This window comes from Podarcis tiliguerta (assembly GCF_965153285.1).
Source record: "Podarcis tiliguerta genome assembly, chromosome: 1".
NCBI classification, from domain to species: domain Eukaryota; kingdom Metazoa; phylum Chordata; class Lepidosauria; order Squamata; family Lacertidae; genus Podarcis; species Podarcis tiliguerta.
The window spans coordinates 120226398-120248367 of record NC_139534.1 but is presented as its reverse complement, the minus strand read 5'-3'; the positions used below and the strand labels follow the sequence as shown (position 1 = coordinate 120248367).

Below are 21970 nucleotides of genomic sequence, written 5' to 3'. Positions count from 1 at the left end.
ACCTGCTGGCCAGATCCAGCCCCCCCCCCCACCTAGAGACATAGGGCTGGATCCAGTTGTGCTTTTCTGTTTGCAGAAGGGACTTTTATCCAACAGATGCTTCTGCTAATGCAGGGGAAGATGATTTTCATCAATTCCTTCTCACTATAGCAGCCCCCTGTACCCTGAAAATCTATTCCATAGGTCGGGAATCCTTCCAGAACCTTCTGGAAGTGGTTCAGGGGACGGCAGGGGGAAGTGGGAATCCACACACACACACACACACACACACACACACACACACCTCCCCCAATTATTTCTTTATAAGAATTCTTCACACCCTTCACCATAAGATCCCAGGGTGGGCTTCACCAATATAATGTTCAGTTATTAAAACAAAGAGAACAATTACAGTTATAAAAATAAGTAATGCCATTCCAACCAGAATGGTGTCTTCTGTTAGTGGACACTTCTACTAAATCAAAGACTCTTTCATGAATGGAAGGACATAATAATATACATCCCATAGTAAACAAATACTGCTGTTTTTGGTCAGTAATGTACAGATGGTGGCCATTTTGTGCTGGGGTTCCATTCCTGACCATCACATTTGTCGGTGGAGCGTGTATAAGCATACCCTGCCCCATTAAGCCCCCTTTTGGGTCCAGAAGCACCCACATCGGTGATCGCGCCTGAAATGGTCCCCCCACATCTTCCTATAAAAGGCTTCCCATTTATTTGTTCATAAGTATTTGGTGACACATGACCCACTGTTTTCCCAGTAGTCCTTATTTAAATATGAAACGGATTATCAGTAGCATGTTGATCTTCCCCAAATTTACAGTAGGGTGTAATGTAAGATGACATTCATATTGTGATATTTTTTCTTCATCAGAAAATGTATTTCATTTCAGAAGTTATCAATCCATTCAAAATTGTTAAAATGTCATTGACTTCTTTTTTTGTTAAATTCAGGTTGCAGTTGTTAAATTGAAGTGCACGGAGCGCATTTATGCAATGAAGATTCTAAATAAATGGGAAATGCTTAAAAGGGCAGAGGTAAGTGCAGTATTTCCAATTCATAGATTTCTTTTTTTAAAAAAAAATGGCATTAAAGAAAATCACAGTGAACTTCAGCCAGATTAGAAAGAATTACTGCATGAGCATATAGGAGCTTGATTCCTCCCTGCAATCCCCCCCCCCCCAAAGTGAGCTGCTTTAATGCAATCAAGTCTGACAGTCCCTTCGAGGCATCTGTTGTTCTCAGCAATACTGTGTATTCGTTTACCAGACAGTCTGCCCTAGTTTTTTTTACCATGAATTATATTGGCCAGATTTTTGTTTACTATAAAACCAAGTTAAAGACTACATGGAGGCTTCAGATTTCAGTTGCTATGACATACAGAGCCACATGCTAAATGCATTATTCAAGACAAAGAATGTAAGTTTGTGCAATTTGAAAGTCAAGTCTTCAAGGAGGATAGTTAATTGAGGGAGGATTTTTTCAGTTCCTTAAAAAAGATCAGAATGTATTTGTGAAAGGAAAACACTGAAGCAGTGTTGATCCCTTAATAAATGTAATACTTGGTTCTGAAATGTTATAAATGCCTTGATAGACCGTATATGTACCTTTAAAAAGACTGGGACACAATATGCTGAATAAAGCATCTTACCATAGTACGCATCACAGTAGAATCAGTGAAGAATGCATTAGCAAAAAACTAAACAATGATGATTTATAACAAGGCATATATGACATTTAGCAAGAACTCTCAGAAGTATAAAGGAAACTTGGTTGCAAAGTTCACATACAAGTCTAGTGCCTAGTTTTCATTAGACAGACATATATATGACTGGATGCTGCCTTGCATTGTAGGGATACCATATCCAGTCTCTGGTACAATACAACCTTTATCAATCGTAAGAGTTTCATAGCTCTCCAGTTCTTTATTTACCACTTTATTTTTCATGTAAGAAGTCCTGGGAAATAGTTTCTATTCTGCACACATAGATATAGTCCTAGCTGCTTCTAGAAATTTGTCACTTCCCTATTCCATGGCATGTTCAGATGTTTGAAAGGAAAATGACACCATTTCCTTCCCTACTCTGTATGGCTTGGTTTTGCTATCTGTTGAATGGTGCTAGCTTCTTTTTCTTATTACTACTACGGTTGTTGTTGTTGTTATATTGTTATATTTATACCCAGCCACTCTGGGTGGCTTATAAATGGTTTTGCTGTGTTTATATGCCCTCTGAGGGAAATAAATATAGAAATAAAAATTCTGGACTAGTTAAGAAGCTATATCAGACATATTGTATAAATTGGTCAGTTGGGAATGGTTAACGAGTTTGGTGATCAAAGGAATGTTTGACTTTGTAAAACAAAAATGTAACTTTTACACTGCAATTTTTTAATGATTTGGTGGTTTATAAATATTCATAGAATGAGATACTGAGCCTTTTGGACATGTCTTGAAATGTTGTTTTGATATATTGTAAGTAGTAAACGGTTCCTTGCTATGAATATTGGTGTGTTGCAGAATTGGTGTAAACATGTGTTTGCACCTATGTTTTCTGCAAAGATGTCAAATATTTAAAAGAACTTCCCTTTCCCTTTTTAGACTGCTTGTTTCCGAGAAGAAAGAGATGTTTTGGTGAATGGAGACTGCCAGTGGATTACTACATTGCACTATGCCTTTCAGGATGAAAACTATTTGGTATGTGAAAACTGCAATTCTTTAAAGGAATGGGGCATCGACTCCTAGTTTCTCAGTTGGGTATCTTTTTTGAACCTAAAGCATTATCTGCCTGCCTGCTTGTGTCTTTATTGTGGAAGAAAAACAGATTTCCTACATCATTCATATACACTTTATTTTGCTCTTTTGATATGTTGATTTGCCATTAAACGTAATGAGCTAGAGTGAATTGAATTAGATTGTTCATTAAATGCTTTTATTCTCTAGTTATTTACCTTGGCTCAGTTGCATTATGTGTTATTTTATACACAAGATCCCAAGGCTTCTGCTCAAATCCAGGGTGGCACGACTGATTTGAGGGCCAACTGTGGCTTTTAGAATGTTAAGTTACAGCTCTGAAATATTTCTGAGAAAAAACACAGAAAAACTCCAACTTTAGAGTGCAGTCCTATGCATGCTTCTCCAGGAGCCAGTCTCACTTACTTAAAAGGGAGTTATTCTTAGTAAGTATGCCTAGGTTTGCAGTGCCATTGCATATGTTTGGAGGGCTGGGGCTCAGCAGTGGGCAGCTGTACTGTCCAAGGGCTATTGCAGAGAAATTGCACCAAAAAATTACCTTGCTTGTGTCTTTGAAGAGAGTTATCGAGGAGCAGACATGCACAGACAAGGGAACTTTATCCATACAAAATGGATTCAGTTCTCGGGAACCTTGGTCAAAGTTACTGTACCCAAATGATTGAGTAGCCAGATTTCCTCTTATTTTCTTGTACTTTTTTACAGTTATGTTTTCCAAACCAAATTAACCCTTCTCACCTTTGGCGCAGTTTCTGCACTTAATTTTATTCTGTGTATCTTTTAATTTGAAGTATTGTTTTTTGAAAATCTTTCTTCACTGATTATCCTGTGGTTTGGAGACAGGAAAGCACAGAGAAAATACTGCATTTTTTTTTAAAAAAAGTTTAAATAAAATCATTTAAATTCCAGAAAGCATTTTTGTCAGTACTGACCAAGAGTCCCAGAATTCTTACATGACAAGCAGTCAGTATCTTTGACTGTTGGGTGAACCATATTCTCAAGCTGTTCTCTCTTGAGTTAACTGCCTGTCAAGAACTGATGATACCAAACTTCTGACCCAGCAGATTGTCTCCAAGGCATCATTTTACAAGTCTTAAGGACAACTCTATAACCATAGCTCTTGGAATCTATTTTCATAGCAAAATATTGCCACTCAGTTTTCTGTGTAAATGCTCTAAAATATTCCTGGAAGCTATTCAGTTACCCACAATGAGTTAATAAATAGAACTTTGACTGGATGCAATTAAGTCAGGCACCTTCATTATAACTCAACTAGTTGATCAATTTATTCAGCTACATTTGCACCCCACCTTTCATCTGTCGTACTCAAGGTAGCGTAGGTTTCTAGAACTGACCAGACTTAGAGCTGCTTAGCTTAATGTCATCTTCCTTCAGTTCTTGACCTGGGACCATGCCACTCTCACACACATTCCCATATTTCACTGAAGCTTGCAGAGGAGAAATGTTTGATGGCTTGTGCCCACTTTAGCAACTGGCCGTAGGAAAGCTTGAAATAGCTTAACTTTCCATCTTTCCTGTAACTGCATTACTTAATAATTTAAAAGCACATTTTAAATACATTTTGATATTTCTGTGTTTTATTTCCATGGCTCTAATTTGCTTTAACTTTTAATGCTGAATTTTAAATTGTTGCAACCCTCCCTAGGACCTGCTGGTGAAGAGCCGGTAATAAATTGAATGGTAATAATTTAAAGACATCAGCCTCTTTGACTCCTCTTTTTGCAGACACAACTTTTGTGCCGTGGTTGTGCAGTTGCTGAATGTGATCAGTTGGATCGCATCCTGCATTGATTTTTCACCCATGTTTATTTTGTTTTTGCATTTTTTTTCAGTACTTAGTAATGGACTACTATGTGGGTGGTGATTTACTGACCTTACTTAGCAAGTTTGAAGACAAGCTTCCTGAAGATATGGCCAGGTTCTACATTGGGGAAATGGTGCTTGCTATACATTCCATTCATCAGCTACATTATGTGCACAGGTAAGGATTCTGTCTTGTTGGTTGTGAATAAATAAATAAATAACATTGTGGAGGAAACCCTTACAACTTAGGGGTAAGCAATTTTCTTAAAACAGAAAACCTCCACCTCCAACCAAACATTTTATACATCTCCATGCATTGTGGCTACACCAAGTCTGCTGATAAATATTTCTTATTTTGAGTGGTACAGTTTTGGCTTCATAAGCATTGACATGTTCGCCTGAAGATTAGAAATAAATATAAGATTGATGTAGTAAAAACAGGAATAGCTATGATATCCCTCCTGTGGGGTGCTCTTTATTTCCTTCCTGTCTTCACAGTGATAGACATACTTAGCAACTCTTCCAGACATATGTAGCAATGGTTCCACCACCAGTTCTGTTGTCGGTCATGTCCTTTTTGTCCCATGTTTTCAACTTTCCAAAACATAGCTTTTATATTTAAACAGTCAAAATGTAATTCACCAACTTACTTTAAAAAATACACACCATCAAATTTTAAAATGCTGCAAGTCTTTCTCCAGGGGAGAGGATTTTGTGATACGTTATAGATGTTGGCCAATCTGTACTTTGTGCAGCTGCTACAACTCAGCAAAACGGATGTTCTGATCCTGAGAATTAGATTAGGTATACCTGACTAGAACACGTTATATGCACTTCCAGATTGCAACTCTTTATATGCATTTCATGCACTTCTAAATAATATTTCTTTTCCCAATTAATAATAAGCAGAAAAATAAGCATATAACTAAGGCGAGCCTCACACTGAAGAATGACATTATGTGGAAGTGTTTACAGTGTGCGCTTGGCACAAATAATCACAACTGCAAATTACACATATAAGAAAATGACCCCATTTAGTTAGGGGTGAACACCCAGAATGTTAAATTGTACGTAATACGAAGGAAGCTTGAATATGTGAAACAGAGGGGGATAGCTAGAGCGCTCTTGAGCTTTGATGGCTTAATTCATGCAATAGCAAATAATAGCATTTGGAACATAATCAATGCAGAAAAAGAAAGAAAAATTAACAGCATGGCATCAGAAATGTCAAGTTGTCTCATCTAGAAACCTCTTAATGTGTATCAGTACATGATTAGTGAGCAAGGAAGCTCAAACTGCAGATCAGCTAATATTTTGTATTAATAGAAATGCCCACAGATTCTGAGGCCATGTGGCCATTTAAAAAATAATAATTTGGGGTTACTACAAGATCTGCTGAGGAGTTGGAAGTTACCAAACTAATTTGGGGCATATATATAAAGAATATGCACTCCTCTGTATTTTGATGTCACAGCTTAAGCCTAACAATATTTACTGATAAGTAAACTCCATGTTTTTATGCTTAATTACAGTTTAAGAATATCAGAACAACTAATAGGGATTAATTACAATCTGGGGCAATTACACAATTGTCTATTCTTCTGTCGTACTTGTTGGGATATGGAATTTCTTTTTGGGAAGTGGTTCAATGTACATTGGTGTAACATGACAGCCATCAAAAATCAAGTCTGCCATTTGGTCGTTGCCCCCATTCTGAATTCTTTTATAAGACAGATTTCAACATGGCGGTCTGTTTGAGGCAATTGCAGAAAAACCCCACCACTTGTGGGGATGTCAGAGACATAGGAAGTACATGGATCACACAAAAGTTTTTAAAGCATCCTGTTTTCTACAGTGGTCATCAGGATGCTTATGAGGATCCTGAATTCCAAGGCTCATGTTGGGATGATTTAAAACACAGTTTAGTATACCACAAGGGCAACTTCCCACAGCAGGACATGAGGGCAGCTATCTCTCTCCCATGGCTGTACTGGTACTCAGAGTCATGCTGCCTCTGATCCTGGTAACATAACAGTCATCATGACTGATAGCCATTGATAGACTTATCCGCCATGAATTTGTCTAACCCTTTTTTAAAGTCACTTCTGGTCGTTGTGTTAGCCTCTCTTTGTGATGAGCGTGCCATGATTTCGTCATTAAAGTATTTTTTATCTTGCAAAACATAACATGGCTTTTAATGACCTTTCTAAATTACTGCTACCTCAGGAAATCACTTGAGGACTTTGTCTGGGACTGAGCTAGCTAGAAAATTGGCATTTAAGTCAAGTTTTCTGAGTAAACAAATGTAAAATGCCATGGGGGAGGGGACTCTGTAATGTGATGTATAACATAGCCGTCTAAGAACATTGTTACCTGCTTGATTGTATTTAATTTTACTAAAAAGAAACTTGTTTTTGCGTGGTGGTTGTGAGGAAAGGCGGTGCCTGCATGTTTAAGAAAAGCTTTAAAAAAAAGAAGAATTCGTTTTTGACACTCTCCAATAGTTAATCACCTTCCTTCCTGTGGGAAGGAAATGGAAGGCAAAGGACACATTGTACATTTTTATTGTTGAACTGCTGTTAGCAATGAATGTTCCAGAAAAATCTTTGGTAAACAGAAGGCGAAACACTTGATCAGTGTTGCCTCAATATGATGTGAAAATGGAAAGTGACACTGCCCCCTCCCCCCAATTAATTGCGTTATCTCTTTAATTTGGAAGAAAAGTAACGTAGTTTCATATTGGAAACTTATATAGTCATTTCTGCTCTGACCTTCCACCTCAGAAAGCTATGAAAAGCAATTATCTTACGCATGGAATTATGAAGTATGGGAAGCATACACCTCGTTTCTTAATCCAAATACAGAAAAGGCAATTTCTTTAATGTTGAGGATGTCTCAGAAGTAATCAGTAGTCTACATATTTGCATATTTAGTTAAATGTCATTAACATATTTCCATGAAATTGGCAAGTTGGGTATATTTCCAACCAATGTCGGTTGTTGCATACCAATTTTTAAATGCCCAGTACCATCATAAAATTGTAGTGAGGTATATATAATTTTCATTTATAGCCAGGTAAACAGAATGATTTACTGGAGAAAATATATGGTTTATTTTTAAATTAGATTACTAACTGCTCAATAAAGTTAGTGCTTTGACCTAATGTGTGTACTGTATGAAAATAATAATTTCTTTTCAAATCAGAGATATAAAACCTGACAATGTTTTATTGGATGTGAATGGCCATATACGCCTGGCAGACTTTGGATCGTGTTTGAAGATGAGTGAAGATGGCACTGTATGTATCAATAAAATGTTACGATTACTTATTTCAAATGGAACTTTGTGCATTTTTGTGACATAATTGCTCCTTGTTAATCTGTATATTTTTGGGGAAGATACAGTATGTAATAACTGAAAACAAAACTAGAGATTTCGGGATAGAAATTTTAAAACATCATGCTTCCAGGATATTTTTTGTAAGGTGTTCACTCAAAATGAAGATTTTAAGAACTTACTGTATTTTTCGCTCCAAAAGACACACCTTTCCCCCTCTAAAAAGTAAGGGGAAATGTGTGTGCATCTTATAGAGCGGAGGAAGGCAGGAAAAGCCCCCAAGATCCGCACACTATTTAAAGGGAGCATGGCTTTTGCGGGAGGTGGGGGAAGGGACAGAGGTCAGCCCCTCAGTCCCTTCCTGCACCTCCCGGAAAAGCCCCCAAGAGCCGCGCTCCCTTTCACTAGCCGCATGGAGCATGTGTGCGGCTCTTGGGGGCTTTTCCCCTGAGGAGGGAGAAGGGCAGCCCCATCAGTGACGGGCTGCCCTTCTCCCTCCTGGGGAAAAGCCTGCAAGCGCCGCACACATGCTCCACGCGGCTCGTGAAAGGGAGCGCTGAGCAGAGCCTGGGATGCATACAGACTCTGCTCAGCACTCCCTTTAAATAATTTTTTTTCTTGCATTCCCCCTCTAAAAACTAGGTACGTCTTATGGTCAGGTGTGTCTTATGGAGCGAAAAATATGGTAGCTCAGCAACATTGGCTTGGATCCCAAAAACTGCAAGCCTCCCTTACACACCCACAAAGTGCCTTTGCCTGAACCCCTTCCCACACTGTCCAGGAGAGTTCCTGATCCTCTAGAGCAGTGTTCCCCAACCTTGGGCCTCCAGCTGTTTTTGGACTACAACTCCCATCATCCCTCGCTAGCAAGACCAGTGGTCAAGGATGATGGGAATTGTAGTCCAAAACAGCTGGAGGCCCAAGGTTGGGGAACACTGCTCTAGAGAGACTTTCCAGGGGTACAAGGGGCTTCTGGGTGGAGTAGTAGACAGAATGGGAAAATCCCTTACTGCTTATGGTTCCCGGAATCCAATCCATTATGTTTCATTACACAGGGATGCATAGCCCTCTCTCATGCTAAGATATAGTTAATGTAGTGTGTGCAGATGAATTAATCTTAAGACTTGGGTATTTATTTTACTTTGTAGGTGCAATCTTCAGTTGCAGTGGGCACACCTGATTATATTTCCCCTGAAATACTGCAAGCAATGGAGGATGGCATGGGGAAATATGGGCCTGAGTGCGACTGGTGGTCCCTGGGAGTCTGCATGTACGAAATGTTGTATGGTGAAACACCTTTCTATGCAGAGTCGCTGGTGGAAACCTACGGGAAGATTATGAATCATGAAGTAAGAACTATTTAACTATGCATTCACTGAAATTCCTTCATTCATCTTATGTACTAATTATATCTTGAACATATATACAGTGGTGCCTCGCAAGACGAAAAGAATCCGTTCCGTGAGTCTCTTCATCTAGCGGTTTTTTCGTCTTGCGAAGCAAGCCCATTAGCGGATTAGCGCTATTAGCGGTTTAGCGGCTATTAGCGGCTAATTAGCGGCTATTAAAGGCTTAAGGGATTAGCGGATTAGCTGCTAAAAGGCTATTAGCAGCATAGTGCCTTAGAAAAAGGGGGTAGGGAGTGAAAAAAACACCCCAGGAATCGCAAGACATTTTCGTCTTGCGAAGCAAGCCCATAGCAAATTCATCCTGCGAAGCACCTCCAAAACGGAAAAACCCTTTCTTCTAGCCGGTTTTCCGTCTTGCGAGGCATTCGTCTTGCGGGGCACCACTGTAACATGTTTTTGGAAACTTTGGAATTTTTGCAGTAGATAGATAGATAGTAGATAGATACACAGGAGTAGACTATGCAAGCATGAGGTCTGTCTGCCCCTAATGTATGGAGTGCAAGTAGAGTCAGTGTTTAATTTCTGAAGAACTTCTGTTGTATCTTCTATAAGACCTTGTCCTTAATTCTGTGTGGGTATGGATGGGCGGTTCCTTCCCATGGAAAGGAAACTGTGTGTGCTCAAACACAATTATATTCTGGTGTGTAAATAATGGTTGGCTACCAAATTTTGGCACAGTTTGTGAACCCTAATTATTATTATTTTTCAAATTTCCACAACATTTTCAGTTGCGTTCTGACTTACCATAAGCCTGTTCAAAAACAGTCCCTTAGCTAGCCTTTTCTCATTGTAGAAGTCTGAAACATTGTCTCCCCTCCCCGTTCTGTTTTCTTCAGGAGAGATTCCAGTTTCCATCCCATGTTAGTGATGTGTCTGAAGAGGCAAAAGACCTAATCCAGAGGCTTATTTGCAGTAGGGAACGTCGTCTGGGGCAGAACGGAATAGAAGACTTCAAGGCTCATGCATTTTTTGAAGGGCTAAATTGGGACAATATCCGAAATTTAGAAGCACCTTACATTCCAGAAGTTAGCAGTCCTTCGGACACATCAAACTTTGATGTAGATGACGATGTATTAAGAAACCCTGTGAGTGATTATTTATTTTCTTCTTAAAGGCAATAGTTTTCAAACTTGCTTCTTTGAACCAAACCTTTTCATCACTGACAGGACTCCTGTATGTCCCAGGGGATTCTGGGGACAGTTCTAATGTGCACACCCGGTTAATGTTAATTCTCTTGGGCCTCATCTTTCCTCTGCATGAACTGAATGCAGTTGAGAACATATTCAGTGCTTGCCAGTGGCTGTGTGTTCTCATGTGACTACAGTAGATCATCAGCGAGATCAAAAACTGATAGGCTTTCAGAAAAACTGATCTGCCATTGTTGAACATTTCACTGATATTTCCTTGGTGCATAGTGAAAACACTGGCAGATAAAGTCCAGAGTGAGGTATTCCTACTTTAAATGAATAAATTTGAATACTTAATCTTCCTAAATAACATTTATATGACTATGGCCCTTTTTACATGAGATGGACAGTATACACGTGGATGAAATAGGGTTGTGGCTGTTCCCTGTCCCTGAGGTGAGGGACCAAAAAGCCAACATGTCCTTCCAGATTCAACTTGGTTTTCACCCTGCATTCCTTTTTGTGCAGGAAATGATACCACCTGGTTCTCACACTGGCTTTTCTGGACTGCATTTACCGTTCGTTGGCTTTACCTACACAACTGAGAGGTAGGTGAAAAAAGTTCATGCATATGGGAAAGCACCACACTAAGATCTTGTCATTTGCCTTTCTCTTAACGTATTCAACTGCAGCTTAAAATGCTTGACCTGAGTGTCTTGGGCTCCTGTGCTTTTTTGTTGCTTATGATTTATTTATATGAGCACCATCACTGGATATGGTGCTTTAAAGAGTAATCCGAGCAGCAGAAGACAGGTCTTTGCCCCCGGGAGCTTAAAATCTACAATTCAGCAGTGAGGAAGGGGCAAGGTAAGGTAAAAGGGTAAACTAAAGCAAATACACTTCCGCATATTTAAGCACAATTTAAATTGGGAACGAGGACAAAGGGAGTTGAGCAGTAAAATAGAGAGCGAGAGCACTTTGTCAAGGTAATCACTTAACTGGTGCCCCAACCAGTAGTTCTAAACACAAAGAGAATCCATCATCTGCAGTCTCCAGCCTCAAGGTGAATTGAACATCACCATACTTCTTCCCTAGAAGTGAGCTTCAAGGCTGATCAGGGAATTAAACCAGGATTTCCCTGTCTGGGTTCTCTCCACTATACTACATTGGCTGCGATCATAGAAGGGCGATAGACTGGCTTTCCACGTGGTTCGAGTTGCAGTATATTTTTTAAAGCCAGTTTTTGTACTGAAAATAATGTTGAGGAGGTGGTTTGTTCTCTTGCGGATCAAAGGGTGTGTGGAGTGGTGAAAGGCCTGGACAGACTGATATCATAGATGCACACGAGCTTATGAGGTTCAGTCAGATCATCATTCTACCTAGCCCGTTGCACTTTGATATGACTGGCAGTAGCTCTCCAGGTTTTGGGGCAGAGATCCTACCAGGTGGAGATTCTAGGAGATCAACCTGATACTTTTTATTGAAAAGTGTTTGCTCTGAGCTGTGGTTCCTTCAGCTTTTAAAGGCAGTCTACCTGCCCTTCCTGCAAAATGTAGTGTGTCCATACTCTTAAACGTAAGGGAGAATTGTCACGGCAGCAGCATTGTTCCATTTCCAGTCTCTCCTGAATTAAAAGTTGCTGCTGCTGCTTCCTCCCCGATAAGCTAGCTTGTGCTGGCTGGAGTGAGAGAAAACAGATCACACAGCACATTGCTGCCATTTTACTTGCAGGCCAGCTCAGATAGTACTGAAGCAAGGATCTCTGTTATATAATCTTCACAGTTGTTCCAAGGTTTCTGCTTCTGTTGAATTTCCAACAGGAAACTGCTACTTAGGGTTGAGCATAAATTGATTAAAACGTGTTCTCCAATGTTTCTGGTTTCCAGTTGTTTTTCTGATAGAGGCTCGCTAAAGAGTGTCATGCAGTCCAGTGGTATAACCAAAGATGAGGATGTGCAGCGTGACTTGGACAACAGCTTGCAAATAGAGGCATATGAAAGGAGAATACGAAGGTTGGAGCAGGAGAAGCTGGAGCTGAGCAGGAAGTTGCAAGGTACGCCCTCGCGCTTTCCTTTTATGTTGCTTTGCGATGGAGCAACAGAATGTTTTTCAGGTTGGACTAAACAAATTGTTTTGCTTTGTTCTTTCGGTTCGATTTAAAGAATCTACCCAGGCTGTTCAGTCCCTTCATGGTTCTGCTCGCATAACAGCTAACACAAACCGGGATAAAGAAATAAAAAAGCTAAATGAGGAAATCGAGCGCTTGAAAAACAAAATAGCAGGTATGTGTCTGGCATGTTTTAATAGCTTTCTCTCTAGTTCTCAAAAAAAGTACAAGATAAGTCCAGTGGTAAAGCGCTAATCCTCATAGCAGCCTATTAGACGTGAGCCTCATTCTTTTTTACTTTTGGATCTTTAGCTCAAGTACCGAGATGGCTCAGTGTGGAAATGCATGAAATATTACATTATGATACAGCTTTGGAAAGTGTGGCAGGTGCAACCTTAAGCAGCATTTAGATTTTTGAACAAAAGCTTATCTTTCTTCTAAAGCTTCCTTTACTTGATAGCAGATTATTCCCACTGGGGAGCCAAGAATAAAAGGCAATTTGTACGGCTTCACTTAGATAATTCTTTTGACTTCTATCCTTTCTATAAAAATCCCAGGATATCCTCTTCTAATATTTTTCCCCAGAAAGGGGCAAGCTTTGAACTTTGTACAAGTGCCATTCATATGGAAAATTTTAAGCTGCAGTGCACAATATTTCACTTATGATGTCTACATCTGCTATGAGGAAATGTGAGAAAGTGGCTGTTTGATGTGGTCCGGCATCCATTCACCATTCTGAGAACCCTCCGTTTTATAGGGTTATGCCTTTGTAACTGGTGACTCTCTTTTTGTTTGTTAATTAGGTATCCACGGTAAGCACCTGAAGTTTCTTTTTGTGAGACAGTAGGGTAACTAGAGCGGGGCAGTAGGAGAACCTGCTCCAGGTGCAACCTTAACAGGGACACAAAACAATCAAAGGTTATTGAATATATGTAACACCTTAAATTAATCTTAATTTATAAATAACGTTAAATTATAATTTACATATCAAGTAAGATTCACAGGCCAGGCTGATTGGCACCATTGTACAGGCAACTCCCCATTTATGCATCACCTCTTTGCGTGCAGCCGTGTACACACACAGTGCCGGGAACCTGGAAGTGGAAGCTGGAAATGGGGAGCACTTCCTGTCTTGCAAGGAGACCCTCTCCAGAGCCTGTAGAGGACATTACCTTTGGGCTCCAGAGAGGGTCTCCTCGCAACCCGGAGGCTTGCTGAGCCAATCAGCTGATGGGCAGGGAAGCAACTGCTGCTGCTGTGCTGCCCCACATATCAACTGTTAGACAGGGAGGTTGAGCAGCTCCACAAAGCCCTTCTTGCCCCTCTGGCTCGCGAGGAGACATTCCCTAGAGGTGGAAGAAATGGCTGCATACAATACTGAATCTCCTACCTGAAGTAGCTGCTTTTGAGTGGATAGGCTACATTGCAGTATTAGAAACTAAGGGGTGGCTGTTGCTGACAAGTAAACACTTGTCAGACTTGTAGTCTTGTTTCTCTCTTCCCCCCGTAGAGGCATTTCCTTTCCCTGCTCCCATGAGGTACTTCTCAACTTTGGAAAAATAAAACACCTTTTTTTTTTTTTTTTGCTGGTTTATTGTTAGCTGTGTTGAAGTAGCCATAGCTGTAAATTTGGGTGAAAATCTGATGCATGGAATTTGAGGGATCAACCATTTTCTGAACTGGGGGCAGGGGGAGGGCTGACATTTTCCCACAGCTACCCACAGACTACGAACCTGCAAGTTTTGTTCGTAGAACCAGCACTGCTATAATCTTCTATTTTACTTTGAATATTCAAAATCCAATTTTTCTTTAAAAAGGAAAAGAAAGGACCACAGTAATATCATGTAACCTGCTTATATCTGTTCACAGACGGCAGCTAAAATTGGGGAAGGAAAGAGAACTGTTTCCAAAGGGGCAATCCAGTGGGGCTTCTGCTTCTGCCAAAACTGTCCACCCTCTTATACTCGAGAAAATGAATTGTACTTTGAGTTTCTGAGACATTATTTTATATACCCGTTCCCGCTTTTTTCCTTTAAGGTTTTTAGTCCTATTGTGCTAGCATGGAAACTTGAAAATATGTCAGCAATGATTGGAGACATCTCTTTGGTGGTAGGGAGGTTAAGGCTAAGTCAGACTAGAGTAGGCAGGGAGCTGTGATTACATTGCCTGAAGTAGTTTCTTGTTCCTTTAAATGGCCTGTACTGCTTATCTGACCCTAACCTTAATGTTTGCCCTTCCTCTTCTTTGCCCTTCCTCTTCTCTAGCTCTGCATGCACAAATGGGTTTTGAACGTGTGTGTCTCTTAAAAGCTACTTAAAAGTCACGTGACAAGCTGCTTTCAAAAGCGATGGGACTTTCAAGCGCAATTTGAGATATGATGGGGACTGTTGTTCAAGCAAAGCCACAGTGGTCTTATCTAAAATAGCTTTTTGGATCTCATTCCTTGAAAACATGAGTATTGAAAGCAGGTTCAGTATTGTTGAAAGAAGCAGATGGCAAGAATGCTTATGTTGCATAATTTATTCTGCCTTCAGAACTTGGAATTCTTTGGTACTGGGACTGAGGTAGAATTTGGATTTTATTTGTATTTGTCGGCACCGTGTACGTTGAGCCGTGATGATGGGACTTGGGGTTTTGCCAGTGTGTGTTATGTTAGAGAGAAGAATGAATGAGTTCGCTCTGAACTACCCAGTGTAAATTGTTCTTGGCAGAGAAGAATGCAGAACTGCTGCATATGCCAACTGAGCAAAAAGGCTATGGAGTAACCCTCCCTTTTAAAATTTATAGATTCAAATAGGCTAGAGCGGCAACTGGAAGACGCGGTGACGCTGCGGCAGGAACATGAAGACTCCACCCACAAGTTAAGAGGACTTGAAAAGCAATGCAGGATATTTCGGCAAGAGAAAGAGGATCTCCATAAGGTATGATGTATAGAACATTTTTCAGTCCAACGATGTGGAACTCTCACTATATAGAGAGTTGTTGTTTGTCATACTTGTATTCTGTCCTTACTTCATGGAGCTCAGGACAGCATACATGCAATTATCCCATTTTACATCAACTTTGTACTATAAGCTAGGCTCAGTAATAGTGACATGCCCATGCTACCAAGCTTCATGGGAAGAATCAGAAGCCAAATCCAGTTCTCCTCATCCATTAGATCACACGTGCTGCAGTAGGAACATAGGGGGAAGCAGCCTTTACACCACGTTTGACCATTGGTCTCTCTAGATCAGTCTTGTCTTCAGTGACTGCCAGCTCCTCTCCCAGCTAGACTCCCAAGCCCTACCTGAAGATGCTGCAGATTGGATCTGGAAACATCTGCCACTGAGCTATAGCCCTCCCCCAAAACTGTTGGGCAGGGACACAAGTTAAACTTGTTCAGGGGAAAACCAGTTACCAACTGCCACTCGGGAAGGCCCCCCCCCCATTGCAAATAGGGTACTTGGTGCAGTTGCTGTAGGTGCATAGTTGTAGGGACTGCTGGCTGCACACCAACAATGCAGTGAATGCATGTATCCAGCTTATACTGTTGTTTTCTTCTCACGTGAATTTCAGTATTACGTTTGGATTCAGTGAGCATACAGTTGAATGTGTACCTCACACTAAGACATCACATGATACTTTGTGCTTGCTTGCTTGCTTGCTTGCTTGCTTACTCTTGGTTTCACATCGGCAAAGCCTGCATTGGATAATTCACCGTAATGCAAAAAACTGAACCACCTCTGGGTCCTTAAAAGATGGCAAGGATGTGATGTGTCAAAAAAGCCCTGGAAGAAAATTAAGAAACAAAAAAGAACTTGGGTTATGGAATTCCTCTCCATCCAGAATTCCTTTTACAGTATTGAATTATCTGGGAAGATGTGGTGGTATGAAAACATAAAGCATTAGTTTCTTATATGTTAACTGCGGCAAGAATATTGTTTGCTAAGTCATGGAGATCAACAAACACACATCCATTCTTTAATGGATGGAGAAACTTTAGGAATTTGCTGCTATGTCAAAATTAACCCACCATCTCAGATTTAGGCAACAAAAACAATGGCATGATAGGTTTCAGATGAGATGGAATACTTTTGCTAAATACAGCAAAAATAAATGGTTGTGGTCAAGTGTAATGCCCAAGTATCTAAATAATGTTAGATGAAATTAGTAATTTTGTTTCTTTAGCAGAACAATATTTTTTTCTTCATAATGCTAGCTTGCTGGCTTTGTTTAGGCTTGAAATACAGTCAACTTGCAGCTTGCACACATTTAACTTGTGCAATTGTAGTGTTAGGCACTTGCAACTGCAATCACAGAAATTAAATGCACGTAAATTGAAGCTCTCCACCTTGCATGGGGAGGAGGGGGCAAGACCCATTTGACGCACAAGCTTCTGAGAAGGTAGGGATGCTCGCGTGGGGGCTGTTCCGGCTATACTGTATGTGATTTGGGCTTTACACACAATCCCCAGAACATAAGCCCTGTGTAAGTTGTGAGTCGACTGTATTATAATGGAATATAAATGTTGATGCGTTGTATATGTAAAAGAATAACTTAAAGAAAAGGATTATAGAGGGGGAAGGATGAGAAAAAGGCTTCATAGGGCAGAATTTCTAAGCACTTTTGAGGGATTGACCAGTAGCACCTTTTCCACTGAGAATGTCCCTCAGAATTGATATGTTATTGTGTCAGTATCAGTCCCATTCTGTCCATATTGACTGTGCCAAACTATATGCACAATGTTTAATAATAATAATAATAATAATAATAATAATAATAATAATATAAAGCACAAATGGTTTGGGTTGGTTTTTTTAAAAGGCAAAATAAAATAAAATTGAGCCCTATAAAAGAGAGAAGCATTCCTCCCACCCTGGACATACCCTGCAAAGGCTAGAGGCAACAGAAGAAAACTAAAGGGCTGATGGAAGTAGGCTGTGTATGAGGGCTCCCCAAGCTATTCACAGCCCCTTTTCCCGTTGAGGGAGGGTGGCATTGCTAAAGCGCTGCTCAGGTTTCTGGTGTCCTCTCTAGAGAAAAAGGGTAATCACTAGCAGTAATCAGCTCTTGTTCCCTGTGGTGTTTAACCCTTTTGTGTCCTTTGGCTCGTGGGAGTGACCGTCCTTCTGCCAGGGATTTCAACAGAAGCTTAAGCATCAGCTTATAACCTCCTTTTGCCCCTGGGACTGGCTCTGATCCCCACCACATGCAAGTGAACACCGCAAAGCAGAAGCACACACAGGGATAAAAGAATTTATCCTGATATTTATTTTTTCTTTCTTTTTAGAAGGTTGAGTACGATTGAGGAAAGGGAGGAGTAGGGAAGAAGGGAGATGGAGAAAAGGCGAACAGAAAGAAGCAGAGATGACAAGAGAGGAAGAGAAGTAATGAGATGATGCTGGGAAGAGTGGTTGAAGAGCTATGAGGAGAGACAGAAGAGGAAAGGGGAGGGGTGTATGAAAGAAGGGGAGGGAGAACAGAGGAAGGTGGGAGAAAGATGGAAGCATAGAATACGTTGGTATATCAGAATGGTGATATATAAATACTTCTGCTTATATACTGCCAAAATGCCTGTCATTATTTTGAGAGCAGGGATGGGGAGAGGTGGAGATGAGGACGTATGTTGTCAAAATGTGATTTTGCAATAAGATTGAACTTCATGCTCAAGAGTGTCAATCTCTAAACACTTGTTTGGACCTTTCTTTTCACCAGCAACTCATTGAAGCGTCTGAAAGATTAAAGGCACAGTCCAAAGAACTAAAGGACGCCCATCAACAAAGGAAGCTAGCAATGCAGGAATTCTCAGAGCTGAACGAGAGGATGGCAGACTTGCGCTCCCACAAGCAGAAACTATCTCGACAGCTCCGTGACAAAGAGGAAGAAGTGGAAGTGATCATGCAGAAAATTGACTCCATGAGACAGGAAATCCGTAAATCTGAGAAAGCAAGAAAAGAGGTAGCTCGGCAGGGTACTTGAGGATAATGGATTTCAGCTGCTATTTTAGCTTGAAATAGTTACTGTGGCTGGGTTCCACACATACAAGCAGCTGGTTTATTTCTTCATGCAGTCCTTCCACACCCCCACTGCCCTGTGGGGTTGTGTGGAGAAACATAATGTGTGAGCCAGCTATTCCATGGATTCACTTTGCTAAAACTCCTGCTATATCACAGTAGCACATTCTGGACCATAATTTGGGCTTCCTGTTTTCATCTTACTCTCCCTCCTTCCCTTCGTCTGTCTGTAAAGGAGAGAAAGCAAGCAATGAAAGAACCAGAAGCACTAACTTTTTTCTGTCAATTATTATATTTATAGTTAAATGCCGCAGTCATTCTTTCCTTATACTGAAGTTTCCTAGCTACCCAGATCTGTCTTGTTGATCTTGGATTCCATGTTTCCCCTTTTAAAGTAACTGGCTCCTAGTTGGCTACAAAATATTATAGTGCAGGCATCTCATGAGATGGTTAAGTCGCCATAGGCATGAGGATGGGTTATAAAGATGTGTCTGTCTGTCTGTGTGTGTGTGTCTGTGTGTGTGTATTCCCTTGAAGTTTCTGAAAGTTGGTAGGATTGGGAATAAAAGGTAATATATCATCTTCCAAAACTGTTTTTATCTTCTACTCCTCCTTTTCTGTGACCCTTGTCATCTAGATTGTAGACCTCAAGATGGGCATATGTCTCCCTTTCTGTTTTTTGTAGCTGCTCTAGTCATAAAAATAATAAGGGTTAAGCTATAGCGGTTTCAATAACCAGGCCTGTTTTCCTTCTTATAGCTAGAAGCCCAACTTGATGACGCAGCAGCAGAGGCATCAAAAGAGCGTAAGCTTCGAGAGCACAGTGAGAGTTTCTCTAAGCAGCTTGAAAATGAACTGGAGACCCTAAAGGTGACATTATTTGAAAAGCATCTAAGCCATATAAGAACAGCTTCACTTGACAAGGGATAGAAATCCAGATCTCCAGGGTGTCCCATGTCAGTTGCAACTTATGCACTTCCGAAAAACAGCTTGCCAGAATGCGCAAGGCCCGAGATTTAGTTCTTCCAACAAGATATTTTTGAATGTAGGCAGGATAGGTAGTAATCCTCCCTGTCTCACAATTTTAATGTGAGAAGCAACCATTGACATTGACACATTTTTCATCCCCACCACAGGTTGACTACTTTATTATTACTATTTTTTTGGTAGACCTTTAGATTGCCATACATGTTATGGGTTTTTCTTGGGAAGTTTGGAGTAGGAAAGAACCTCACATAGCACATGTTAAGCTGCATGGGAGATACCACTGCAGGCTGTTCTCATGGGTACCAGCTCAGAATTAGCCTCTTACAGAGCCCAGACAATATTTTATTTGCTGTATCCTCTTACACAGTCGCCCCACCCCCCAAAAAAACCTAAATCTGTACCACAGTGAATAGATTTGCTTACATGTTTCAGGGCCTCTGTTGTTTGACTTCTTTAGACTTTATCATTCTTAACAGTTCAGTCCTAGGAGTGCAGGGCAAGAGACAATAAGCTCATTAAAACAGTAATTAAAGGGGGGGGGACACCATTTGAAAGTTGGCTTTCAGAATTATTATTATTATTATTATTATTATTATTATTATTATTATTATTATTATTATTATTTTATTTATACTCTGCCCTCCCTGGCCAAAACTGGGCTCAGAGCAGCTAACATCAAATATATGACACATTACCATAATATCAAGCAATCAATTAAAATACATCCTAAAATCAAGTCAGAATCAAAGTGAAATCCAATCAGATGGCAGCCCGCAAAATAAGGATGGGGACCTTAAATGCTCACTAGAATATGTTCAGATTGGGACTCCTGCAAATGGCTGGTGCTGGAAAAAATAGTTTCAATAAATGGGGAACAGCTAACTAAAATGATGTCTAAATAGTGGTCTGTGCTTCTTCAGGATGCAAATAACGTGTGTTTGTGTGTGCTCCATGGTTCTAAAGAAAGTGGAAAGTCAGGATGCTTATGAGACTTAGAGTAAAACCTTTCCACTTTGACATGCTAGTCTTCTACATGAAGGCAAAATGAATGAAGCATGCAGCCCCCCTCCTGCTGCAGTCTGATGTGGACTGTTTTCTGCATGTTTCAGTCTGCTCTCAGTTCATGGCTTTCAGAGAGATTATGATGAAGCAAATGAGATCTCCAAGCTATGCAGAGACAAATACCGTATTTTTCTCCCTTTAGGACGCACTTTTTCCCCTCCAAAAATGAAGGGGAAATGTGTGTGCGTCCTATGGGGCGAATGCAGGCTTTCGCGGAAGCCTGGAGAGCGAGAGGCGTCGGTGCGCACCGACACCTCTTGCTCTCCAGGAAGCTATCCGCAAGCCTTGCGCACCCGAGGGGAGTTCCCCTGGGCGCGCAAGGCTTGCGAGCGGCAGCCTGCAGCGCGGAGCAGGGGGCGCCCTTCGGAGGACGCCCCGTGCTTCGTGCAAGTGTTGGCAAGCCTTGCGCACCGGGGGAGAACTCCCCTCGGCGCGCAAGACTTGCGGGCGGCAGCCTGCACCGCGGAACACGGGGCACCCTTCGGAGGACGCCCTGTGCTTCGCGCAAGTGTCGGCAAGCCTTGCGCACTGGGGGAGAACTCCCCCCGGCGCGCAAGGCTTGCGGGCGGCAGCCTGCAGCGCGGAGCACGGGGCGCCCTTCGTAGGACTCCCCGTGCTTTGCGCAGGTGTCCGCAGCCTGCCGCTCGGCGCATGGGGCGCCCTGAAGCTGAGAGCCCCTCGCGCCGGGCAGACATCGGCCAGCCCCACAAGCTCGGGGGACAGCGGGGAGGCGCAGCGCCGCCATCCCACTGATCCCCAACCTGGTTTTGGGGGGGAAATAAAGGAGAAAATTTTTTCCTTTATTTCCCCCCCCAAAAAGTAGGTGCGTCCTATGGGACGGAGCGTCCTATGCGACGAAAAATACGGTAAATATGCATGTGTTTATGCTTCATGATCAACTCTTCTGGTATTAAGGAGATGAAATGTGTTTTATGTCACTTTGAGCAAAACTAAAGTCTCTAATATTGAGTGTACTGTATTGTGGTGTTGTCTGTGTGGCTTTTTCCTCTGCTCTTGTGCAGATAAAGCAGGGAGGTCGTGCTGCTGGCGTGGCCATGCATGAGCATCAGCAGGAACTGGCCAAAATGAAGTCAGAGCTTGAGAAGAAAATCTTGTTTTACGAAGAGGAGCTGGTCAGGCGAGAAGCATCCCATGTCTTGGAAGTTAAAAATGTGAAAAAGGAGGTGCATGACTTAGAAAGCCATCAGCTAGCACTGCAGAAAGAGATCATGATGTTAAAAGATAAACTGGATAAGGCCAAACGGGAGAAGTAAGTTCTGTGTACAACTTGCTTTCTTGGAAACATCCCCCCCCCCCCGCAAAAAAAAATGTCGGTATACATAATGTGGCACCCAAAAACTAAATAAGATTT

The 21970-nt window shown here is 41.3% G+C and overlaps 1 protein-coding gene across 9 annotated transcripts in view; it reads left to right on the top strand.

The window, feature by feature from the left end:
* The window catches only part of CDC42BPB (CDC42 binding protein kinase beta), a 92811-nt gene that overhangs the window by 33371 nt on the left and 37470 nt on the right, over positions 1–21970 (top strand). For all 9 annotated transcript variants that reach the window (XR_014509500.1, XM_083433349.1, XM_083433354.1 and 6 more), the window contains exons 3-15: positions 955–1038; positions 2601–2696; positions 4604–4752; positions 7779–7872; positions 9059–9259; positions 10156–10404; positions 10975–11054; positions 12333–12499; positions 12609–12728; positions 15341–15474; positions 18251–18493; positions 19309–19419; positions 21621–21868. Coding sequence is in view for 8 of the 9 variants with exons in the window: in XM_083433349.1 (XP_083289475.1) it covers positions 955–1038; positions 2601–2696; positions 4604–4752; positions 7779–7872; positions 9059–9259; positions 10156–10404; positions 10975–11054; positions 12333–12499; positions 12609–12728; positions 15341–15474; positions 18251–18493; positions 19309–19419; positions 21621–21868 (1976 nt within the window). In the remaining variant the exon portion in view is untranslated. The remainder of the gene's footprint in view (positions 1–954; positions 1039–2600; positions 2697–4603; positions 4753–7778; positions 7873–9058; positions 9260–10155; positions 10405–10974; positions 11055–12332; positions 12500–12608; positions 12729–15340; positions 15475–18250; positions 18494–19308; positions 19420–21620; positions 21869–21970) is intronic.